The sequence below is a fragment of the Monopterus albus genome, unplaced genomic scaffold, assembly GCF_001952655.1.
Source record: "Monopterus albus unplaced genomic scaffold, M_albus_1.0 scaffold228.1, whole genome shotgun sequence".
Lineage (NCBI taxonomy): Eukaryota > Metazoa > Chordata > Actinopteri > Synbranchiformes > Synbranchidae > Monopterus > Monopterus albus.
The window spans coordinates 340,772-351,579 of NW_018128108.1; the positions used below are offsets into that span (position 1 = coordinate 340,772).

Sequence of the window (10,808 nt, forward strand, 5' to 3'; positions counted from 1 at the left end):
TTCAAAATGCTTACCAAAGTAAAGGCAATAGTGCGATATAAAAGGATCAATTTAAAGTAAAAGAAAAATGTACTTAAACATTCAAAAGCAACACTACGCCACCATTAGTATAATATATTAGTAATCGATTCATTATGATTTATGCCTAAATATCGTGACTGTTGTAGCCCTGGCAAGTGTTTAATATTTTATATATGTTGGGTAGTTAAATCAATAACCGTGCACCATATTTTATAGGCAAATATAAGCTTTTGTCTGTAAAATCTTTATTTGAAGTATCTATTAGATCAATGTATAATGTCATTAGAGAAAAATAATCTAGTGTGTGAAAAGTCTCTAAATGTTTTCAAAGACAAGTTCTACTTGCTTTTGTCAACACACTGGAGACGGCCATTGACAAAAGGTCCCTTATTAAGGAGTACCGCTCCATATGTCAGCCAGCTGTTTGCTTTCATATGTTAAACAATGTGTCTGGCCTTTTTAGATATATCTTTAAATTAACGGATGTATATTTAGGACCTGTTGTTCGTGCATAAATAACCCAGACCTATCAATATTAGTCGTTTGAGCTTAATATTTCTGCAAGTGCCCAGATCTGCCAGAAGGTGGCGACATCATCACTGGCTCTGAGGAAGCCGAAGCGATATCTTGAGAATAGGTCACAAGTTTAAATTATACCCTGCACAAAATAGGTAAACACCCTACAGGTCTTTGTCCACACTGTAGTCAGATAGAGACTGTAGAGTATGTCCTGTTCATATGTAGTGCATATAATGAGCAATACGCTCTAATGATAGCATTAATGGAAAAAGAAGATTACTAATATATCACCAGAGAGTCTTTTGGGCAGCAAATGTAAGACAGCATATAAAATTGGTATTAGTTATTTGGCAGATATGGGTATTTTGGATAGGATTTAGTAGTTTATGCGGTTCAAAGGCCCTTTTTTAAACTCTGTAAGATTTGAGTCTTATAGACTCTAGTTACTTTATCAGTTTCAGTTACTTCTCATGCCTTTAGTTCCCTTTAGTTACCTTTCATAACTTTATCTTACCTGATTACAGCTGTATTGATTATTGTGCATTACTGAGCCCTGGTTATTTTCTAACACAGTCATTCTCCTTGCTTATATGTCTTACAAGGGTCTTATCACCTGAAGATGACCACTTGGCCAGCTTATTGTCTCACACACACACACACACACACATACATAGACTTTTCTTATAGGCTCAAGTTACTTTATAATCTTTAGTTACTTTTCAGTTCTTCATTGTCTTTCAGTTACTTTTCATATGTTTACCTTCCTTGCTTACACATAGTAAAACTGTACTGATGATTGACCAGAATTACTGAGCCTTGGTTACTTTAATACATTTAATTTCCTTGCATGATTTCCAATTGTACTGATAAGAGCCAAGTGATACTGAAGTAGAAACTGACTACAGTGTTTGTATGCAGGAGGTCCTGCTTTGTCATGTAATGGGATTACACAGATGGGGGGGTCTGCGGCACAGAGGACCCATTGTTTGGCTGCCGCCTGGAAAGTCACATGACAACACATACACACCTGGTTTCGTGGGGCGGACCTAGCCAAAAGAGCACAAATGTATTGTAAGACCTGAATTCGAGGTCAGTGGATGGAACTCCTGCGGGAGCTCTGTCTCTCTGATCCCAGCACTGTAAGGCCTACCTGTGATCAGACTTTCAGTAAACTTTCTGTTGATTTTAAACAGTCCTCTCCTGTCGTCACTTCTCGTGCTACCAACAAAAGAATTGGGTTAATTTCTAACAAAGAGGTTCGATTCTAACAACTCCTTGGGCTCTATTATTGTGCCACATTCCAGCCCAGCAGGTGGCGGTAAACCACCTTAAGGTGGCTTGCAAACCGCCAATAAACATTACAAGAAGAGGAAGAAGAGGAGGAGCAAATTCAAACCAATGAGCTGCTAGCATACAGTTCACGTCAGAAGGGAAGGGGCTAGTTACAAAACATTTTCTCATGTGGCGCGAATTACCCCCATCTAATAATTGTTACCGGTTTTCAGCTGTTTGTATCTCATTTTAAGTATTGTTTTCTCATAAAAAAGAAGCTCGTACATTTCGTTAAAAGTGCATTAATATGGAGACCAGACGAAGAAAGTCACAAGCTGCCGTGGAGGTGCGGCTGTTGGTGAGTTTTTGAAGTTTTGAATGTGGTTTCATTAGTTACGTTCTTCGCTGTATATTAGTTAGCTGCCGAATAATATTAACTAGATTTGGGGGCTAAACGGACATGGTTTAACATTTGGTAAAACAGACATCAACAAGCATTATTGTAGGTAGTTTTGCTAAAATCTCTGCTGCTTAGGAATTGTCTTTAGCCTGTTAACATACAGTAGAGGTTGAAAACCTTGCAGGAACAGACCCCTGTGGATCTGGAGGCAACAGTCCGACGATCATCTCGAAAGGCTTTGGCACCTAAGCGCCTTCAGTACTCTCCCGAAGACGGCACAGCTGAAACAGCCAAAAGGAAAAGGGTATGCGAAACACTGCAAGCCCATTGAAACGATATTATTACTTCCTAGTGTGTAAATCTGTTTGGCTTTTGTTAATATGTCGATGTTTTCTTGATAGAGAACAAAAAAGCACGATGATGAAAACAGCAACAATAAAAGGCAGGACCCTAATGTTGAAAGTGGTGATGTGGGTGAGGAGCACACATCAGTAAGTATGACAGCCCTGCACATTATGGACATTTACCTTTTATTCACTACATTTGTCAGTGTAGGAAAATGTCCATGTCTAATATGCATGGCTGTTCTTGGTGTCATAAAAATGAAGTTATGGGAGGTTTGGACAGAATGACAGCTGTCTGTGTAAAACAGGGCGGACATGGACGACTTTCAGCATATGAGCTGGAGCGCCTGGAGAACATCAGGCAGAACCAGGCATTCTTGTCTTCTATCAACTTATTTCAGGTAGGTACGGAGGTGACATGGTCACATGCATGGCTTGACTTAGCTTCCATAAATCCAAAAGCACTAGGATTTAGGACTGGATGTTATGTTTTTAGTGGCAGACCTTAATATACTCTGTCAATAAATACATATAATATGAATTCCATTCAATTAAAACTGAATAGCTACAGCACACAATGATATGTAATAAGAGGTCCAACTGTCCTACAAGTCAGTATCTTTAACTTGTCATAATGTGATTACATCAAGGCAAACATAGCATGAGAAAGGAAGTGTCGAACTAATTTGTCCAAAAAAAAAATTATTATTTTAATAAATGTGACCGTTAATCACAGTATAGGTTTTAGATCATATCACCGAGCTCCACTAGTGTTGGATCAGTGGACAGAATCAATAGTGAAGTCAGTACTGCCTCACATCCTCCCAGAAATCCTGTGGTGGTGAACTGGATCCTCATGTGTATGGAAAAAAAAAAAGTGGGTTTGTGTATTTAACACAGATATTGTCACACTAAGTTCACCACAGCCATCTGTGACTCCTACCATAGCTCCTGCTATCACTGAACAGATAGCATGGGTATTAATTGTTTTCTTGGTTATAAGGCAACTGAAGAGTTGAAGCAGTTGACTCGGCCAAAGCCATCACAGAGGGGACTCGTGAGGTACAGTATAGTCAGCTGACAGACTCTTACTACTAAGCTCTTAATTCACTGTCACATGATTGTGGGGAAGAGACATGACATCTAGCATGATTGCTGAGCTATAAAAGTGGATTATAGAGCTGCTCAAAATGTAGTGATGACAACACTATAGTGAGTGTTCAGCCTGTTGTCATATTTCCTATGCAATATCATCCTACTCACTGGGTGTAAATTGTGCATTATACTGCTGTATATTACTTTAAATGTGTGTGGCAATGTACTTTTTGTTGTAAAAAAATGACAAAGTACTGGATTTGATTTTAAAAAAGTAATCTTGCAGTGATGAACAGTAGTTGCCATTAGGTTAAAATACTCTTCTTCTATCTTCTCAACCAGTAAGATTTTTTTTTTCTGAATTTAATGCCACTGAACTTTGACTAATATGTCTGTCTTTCAAATGTCAAGCACTGCTGTTTCCTTGGCCTCACTGTAATGCTTACTACATGTGGTGGCAGGTCACAGGCTGCTGCAAAAGATGTGCTGCCAGTTCGCAAATCCCTTCGTCTCCAAAATAAAGAGGCAGAGGTGTTGACACTTCCCCCTGATTTCAGGAGGATTCTGACCTATGAACAGGTAGGTACCTACACAGAAATGGCTTAGTATTGTGGTAGTGGAAACGTGCAGGACCCAATAAAGATGCCTGGAGACCCGGAGTAGCTTCGAAGAATTCTTTTATTTCATGCAGCATGGAGAGAAGTCGTACACAACTTAGCAGTCGCGCAGAGTTCTCTATCTGACTGGTAAAGGGCAGTCCCTTTTATACCAAAAGTGATACAATTACACATCTATAAAACTCATACCATTGTCTCATATCTAACAACCCACATATCGTCTCCAGCTGTCTTTGGTGCCTGCACCTCTCCGCGACCAGACAGCCCATTCACATTTTAACAAAGACAAGTCGGCTTGTTTTGCATTCACACACAGACCCACTTAACATATTGCAAGTTCTGCTTTGTCTTGGGATGTCCTGCAGAGACCGAGGGCTCGACATCCTGAGCTGACCACTTGGCCAGTTTAACATACAAATTAACATCACACATACACACAGACCCCCAGGGTAGATCACGTTCAGCGCAGGGAGGTGTGATCTCCTGCTCACCAGGTGACCAGACATCCACAGTATGCACTCATCAAGCACTTTTTATAAGGTATAACCTGTACAGCTGAATGCAAACCAGTACAACAGCCCTGATGTTTCTATAAAGATTATGATCTTTCAGCTTGTGGTGAAATTTCTTGAAATGGTATATTTATTGTTGAGGCCAGCATTAAAGGTAGTCTTGTATTGGACTGCAATATATCCAGTGTGGCGGCACAGTGGTGAGGTGGTTAGCCCTGTTGCCTCTCAGCAAAAAATCTCTAGGTTGGAGCCCGGGCTGGCCCTGTGCCTGTGTGGGTTCTCTCCGGGTGCTCCGGCTTCCTCCCACAGTCCAAAGACATGCAACTTAGGTTGACTGGCAGCTCTAAATTGCCCGTAGGTGTGAGTGCGTGTGTGTATGAGCGCGAGTGTGTGGGTGTGTTTGTGTGGTTGTCTAAGTGTCGCCCTGTGACAGACTGGCGACTTGTCCAGGGTGTACCCCACCTCTCGCCCAATGTCAGCTGGGATTGGCTCCAGCCCTCTGTGACCCTCTTCAGGATAAGTGGTATAGATGATGGATGGATATATCCAGTGGTGTTATATTTTTATTCTCCACATTTACATACATGAAGGCATCAGAATATTAGGAACACCTGTGAATAAAATGCAGTGAATGTATATATCATGTCTCATTTATGCCTGCTCCTCTGTTCTCTAGAATGTTTTTTGTTACTCAATTATTTTACTTGCTTTAAAGTCTACACTAGCCAAGAAGCCTCCTGGCCCTCTGCCCATGGATCCACTCAACATGGAGGATGGAAGCAAGCTGCCTTCTCAACTTCTTCAGCTCTGCTCTGAGGTGCAGCATGAGTCACCTCTTTGCTGCGATGTTTCATGTTCTCATTGCATCCTGACATTTCATCTCACCATATTTAATATTCATTTGCCTAGATAATCCACACTTGATGTTATAAAGATAAAGTTTACCATAAAAAAGTTTTTGTTTTCCTTTTTTATTAGTTTTTTTTTGTGTGCGTGTGAAAAGAGTCTTAGCATCGCGCTGATTAGCTGTTGACTACTGTGCCACCAGCACAAAAACACAGACAAAGTGGAAAATATTTGGAAATGCCAAACCTTGAGATACGTAGCCTTTTTATCTTGGTCTAGTAATTGTTGTTTACTTGTGCTACTTCTGAATCAGTTAAATGTTAAAATTGCTTTTCTTTTCAAAGGATGTGACAGAAGAAGGAACAGTGGTGCCTGATCTGAAACGGTAAGATTTAAGATTGACGTTTCAGTTTATGTGACAGCTAATAAAGAAGTGACTGCTTAATCTGTGAGGGAATGTTAGTTGCACATAGATGGACACATTGTTTTAGCCAGCAGCTGAAAACGGAAATCTTCACTGGCGTCTTTATGCAGGTACTGCTCAGTCCTTAAGAACATGAGGATAACCGAGGAGAGAGTAGCCAAAGTGGTGAAGGATCGCATCTTCTCTGCTGCTTTCCACCCCTGCACCAGCAGCCTGTTGATGGCTGCAGGAGACAAGTGGGGTAAAGTTGGAATCTGGAAGCTGGTATGTGGCTTTGTGAAAATCTGGAGCTCTTGAGCTTGCTACATGTTTGGCTTTCCCTAGCATCCACTTATTTACATTAAGCTTTTCATTTTGCTCCGTGTCAGTTAGTGGAGAAACAAATTCCTTTTAACAGCTGTTTGGTATCATCACATGAAACCTACATTAGGAGCTTACATCAGGTTATTTATTTATTTTTTCATGTGTATATTCCTTCAGGGTGGTAACTGGGGGGATGACGGCGTGCTGCTCTTTGAGCCTCATACTCGTCCAGTGGGCTGCCTGGCATTCTCCAGGGCTCATGCCACCCAGCTGCTGAGCCTCAGCTACGACGGGTCTCTGCGCTGCATGGATGTGGAGAAGGCCGTCTTTGATGATGTAAGAACTTTTGTTCAATGAAAATAAGTGTTTATTTTTATGTTGTGTGTTGAACAGCCTGAAAGCAAACTAGACTTTTAAAGAGTTTAAGATATCACCTGTCCAACGCAGTTACTTCCAGTTCAAAGTGTCCCCCTTCACAAGTGGATGTCCGTCTATCTGTACACTGCTGCAGGTGTATGACGTTGAAGATGGCCTGAAAACGTTTGACTTCCTGTCACATGACTGTTTGACACTAGTGGTTGGGAACTGGTATGGAGAAGTTGCCATTGTCGACAGGCGCACGCCAGGGTAACAACTAGTCAACGAGTAGCAATGGTTTTGTACTAAGAGTCTTAATGTTCTTAGTTTGTGTCAATAATATGCTGAACGGATAATTTCTCTGTAGAAACTTCCACGAGTCCCTCCACTTGCTGGACCCCAAGGCTGTGCGTTGTGTTAGTGTCCACCCTTTACAGAAGCAGTACTTTGCTGTGGCAGAAAGCAAGTATGGCAGATTATTATTTGGATTAAATTTGTTGGATAACAGTTCTCCATCTTGTGTCAGACTTTTTTGATGTTCCTGAATGACGGCTTTTATCTCCAGGATGGTGAGTATTTACGACAGCAGATGCCTGAGGAAGAAAAGCAGCCAGGCAGTGTCCCAGCTGCATGGCCACTCTTTAAGCATATCCAGCGCTTATTTCTCCCCTTGCACGGGAAACAGAGTTCTCACCTCCTGTATGGATAACCACATCAGGTGAAGCCAGCTCAGTAGTTTGAGTAGTAGCCTGTTTTAACAGCAGACATTTTGAGTTGTTGCAGGAAGAAAAGCACAGGTGTAGCTAACAACATTTATAATGGCTGAGTTCCATTAAGTGTCCCACTAAGCAGTGCCACTAAGAAAGCATGCACAAAATTGTGATCCTGGAAATGGCTCACTTAAATGGAATGCAGCCTTTGGGTGTTATCAATTACACCTGTGCTTTTCTTACTATGACATGTCAAAATGTCTGCTGTGAAAAGGTCTGTTGTGTTGTACTTGGTGTCGTCTATTTTTTTTTAACCCTTGCTCAATGTCTGAACCGTTTTCGACAGGGTATATGACACCTCTGCATTGACGACTAAAGCTCCCTTGCTGACATCCATCAGGTACATCCATTCAGTCCAACTCAGCCTATATGATAGGATTGATCTTTATTTTGCTGAAGCTGTGCCTCCCTGGTCCTTTGTCTCTTCTGTGCTTTGAGACTTATGAGCTGAACCTACTCACAGTATGTCTCTCAATCTCCGCATTTTCAGACATGACATGCAAACAGGCCGCTGGCTGAGCAAACTCTCAGCGGTGTGGGACCCCAAGCAGGAAGATTGCTTTGCGGTGGGGAGCAGGTCAAATCCTCGGACGGTCATGGTGTTCCACGAAAGTGGCCATCCCCAGCACTGCTTCAGAGATGGCGAGAACCTTAACACAGTGCTGTCCATCACAGCTTTCCACCCCACAAGGAATGCTCTACTGGGGGGCAATGCATCAGGGCGCCTGCATGTCTTCTCTGACTAAAAGACCAAAGCATAGAGGTACCGTATCTGAGGACCATCCAGCTGTGGTGCACATGGATTTGTTAAAAACACATAAGTCTGCATATATAAAAATAGGCCCTTTAACTTTTTCATGTTTCTTTTTTTTTTTATTTTGTCTCACTTTGTGTTCAGGCTTGTTTCAGTAGACTTGGTTGTCAAAGGGAAAACAACTCTCTACAAACTGATCCACTTGGTCACATTATCAGGTATACCTTTCTCATCCTGGGTAGGACCTAGGGATGGATCTAGCATACTGTGGTATATAAAACATGCTCATTTAGTGTTTAAGGGCCCACTATGTTCCAAGAAAATGGCTTCAGTACAATTACACTGTCACTACCAGCCTCAAGTGTTGACTCAAAGCAGGGCGGATTCTTGTTGTTTATGTTAAATTGTTACTCTGCCATCTGCAAGTGGCAGCAAAAGTTGAGATGTGTCAGGCTGGGCACCACATTTATTTCTATAACTGTTAAGGTTTAGTCTGTTATATGTTTCAGAGTGTATGAACATGGTCTCCTGTTCATTGTTGACAAACCTACTCCAGCTCTGTCAAGTTGCATGAGCACTGAGTGTTCTGGATTAAATGGAGGTCTATAGCATAGAATGGCCAGTCCTGTGTAGATTTGGCTTCATGTTTTAAAGGACAAAATTGTTTTGAGTGAAATATGATTGTGTTTATGCTTTTTGTTGCTGGTGAATTAAATAGAAAGTTGGTTTTAAGCTAAGCACTGTGTGAATGCTCTCATTCCTGGACTGAAGTGATGTCATAAGATGGGAGCATCGTAACAAAAGGTGTGTGTTATACTTGTTATGTAGTTAGGATCAAAGTATTTTTGCAACTAAGTGAGGCCATTTTAGGGCAGTTTAACAGGTCCATGCAACTTCAACAGGATTTTTCAAGGACTTGGTTTTAGGGTTCATGTTAGGGGTAGGCTAAGAGTTGGGGTTGGGCATTTAGTTGTAATGAGTTAGGGTAAGGGGTTAGGTCATGGATTATGTTAGTATCCCCATAAAGAGACAAGCGTGTGTGTGTGTGTGTGTGTGTGTGTGTGTGTGTGTGTGTGTTTGGCCAGCAGTGTGAGGACCACTTTGAATTTCATACCTTAAGAGTGAGGACATTTTGGCCATACTTGATCTTCTCACACACCTTCAAAGAGCTGTCTTATTATTCAGACTTGGTTTTAGGATTCAGGTTAGTGAGTTTTGATGAAGACCCCCACTATGTATATCACTGAACCTTAGGGTGAAATTAGCCTTGAGGTTAAGGTTAGAAGTCTCCAAGCAATAAATGTAAAGTGTATAAAAAAAAAAGTAAAGCCTCAGTAAGAAATGAAAACAAACGTGTAAGCATTTACCACAGTCTATTATCAAGCAGGGACTCACTGATAAACTTGACAAGCTGATCTTGAAGTGAACTTGTAGCCACACTAGCTGCAAGATGTCAAGAATATATTATATTTATTTGTAAATAGAATACACCAATCTTTAGTCAGTGATTGGAAATGAGCAGTCAGAGACATTTCCATGTGCAGGGTCATGGTACAGGAAGGAAGCTTACAGTAAGATCACATCTGAACTCTCACTCCTGAGCACATAATTCAGTAAAACAAACTCAAGAGTTGCATGTGGCACCCCTTTTTGTCACTGTAATAAGATGATTATAAATGCAAAAAAAAAAGAAGCTATTTTCAGTTGCATTGCTGAAAATAGATTCAGGTAGTTGAATATGCTACTTATGCTGTTTAAACACACAGGGAATACAAGTTGTTCCATTTCCAGTGTTTTAAAACCTGTTCCAAAGCTGAGTGAAAATGGGATTACTGTCAGTTCATTTACACATTAGCAAGAAAACTTTCATTTAATCGCTTTCTGCCAAAATGAGACAAGGAATAGCAGCGTAGGAATAGGCAACACCTACACAGGGTGAAAACATTGTTTTGACAATAGAAGTTTTTGAGTAGTATCACTGTACCGCTGAGTATCACCTGCCATTTTTCATACTTGTACATAAAAAGATACATTAAAGCACAAATTATAGGCAGCAAAGAGCTCATGCTTGGCTTCTGTTGGTACCCTTCACCTAAAAACAATGGAGCACCATCTGAATAAAAGTAAATAGATCAGTAATTTATCTCGTTTTAAAGTGATCTTCAAAATGTGAGGGGTTAAATATTGGCCAATATGCCTGCAGCTAGGAATTATTACTACTTCCAGGCATTTCACTTATTGCTGAGTAAAAAGAAAAATTGAATTGTGCAAAACTAAAATCACCATTTAACCTCTAGAGTCCCTGCGTCCTCATATGAGGACCAAAAATGCATATGAAACCAAAGCTCAGGACTCTAGAGGTTAAAACCCATTTTTTTAATACCATAGGGATTGTCAAGCTATTATGTTAACTGTCAACCTATGTTGAAGTTTTGAATATTAATACAGTAACTTTCCATGTGCCCCTTGGCTCATGCACGTCCTAAACCTCTCAACTTAAAGTATCTTAAACCATTCCTCTTGTTACATAAATAATGCATCAATTGTTGAAGAATAATGTTGTACACTGGCTTT

At 40.7% G+C, this 10,808-nt stretch overlaps 1 protein-coding gene across 3 annotated transcripts; it reads left to right on the forward strand.

The window, feature by feature from the left end:
• The first annotated feature begins 1,936 nt into the window (after window positions 1-1,936).
• On the forward strand, window positions 1,937-8,965 carry wdr76 (WD repeat domain 76). Of its 3 annotated transcripts, XM_020619935.1 has the most exons (16): window positions 1,937-2,170; window positions 2,379-2,516; window positions 2,614-2,703; window positions 2,865-2,957; window positions 3,560-3,618; window positions 4,113-4,230; window positions 5,496-5,597; window positions 5,971-6,011; window positions 6,161-6,314; window positions 6,531-6,689; window positions 6,865-6,980; window positions 7,078-7,176; window positions 7,276-7,428; window positions 7,767-7,820; window positions 7,971-8,243; window positions 8,379-8,965. In XM_020619935.1, the coding sequence occupies exons 1-15, from the start codon at window positions 2,120-2,122 to the stop codon at window positions 8,224-8,226; spliced, it is 1,683 nt and encodes a 560-aa protein (XP_020475591.1). In that variant the 5' UTR covers window positions 1,937-2,119; the 3' UTR covers window positions 8,227-8,243; window positions 8,379-8,965. The 3 variants fall into 3 exon arrangements, with proteins under 3 accessions (XP_020475591.1, XP_020475590.1, XP_020475592.1); XM_020619934.1 differs by lacking the exon at window positions 8,379-8,965 and having other exon boundaries at window positions 7,971-8,314; XM_020619936.1 differs by lacking the exon at window positions 8,379-8,965 and having other exon boundaries at window positions 1,939-2,170; window positions 2,397-2,516; window positions 7,971-8,314.
• The last annotated feature ends 1,843 nt before the right edge of the window (window positions 8,966-10,808 follow it).

Excerpts from the sequence above, each read along its gene's own strand:
- wdr76 (XM_020619935.1), top strand. The coding sequence starts at position 2,120 with ATGGAGACCAGACGAAGAAAGTCACAAGCTGCCGTGGAGGTGCGGCTG. Across the intron at positions 7,177-7,275 it reads TTTGCTGTGGCAGAAAGCAA|GATGGTGAGTATTTACGACA; the intron begins GTATGGCAGATT and ends TTTTATCTCCAG. Across the intron at positions 7,429-7,766 it reads TGTATGGATAACCACATCAG|GGTATATGACACCTCTGCAT; the intron begins GTGAAGCCAGCT and ends CGTTTTCGACAG.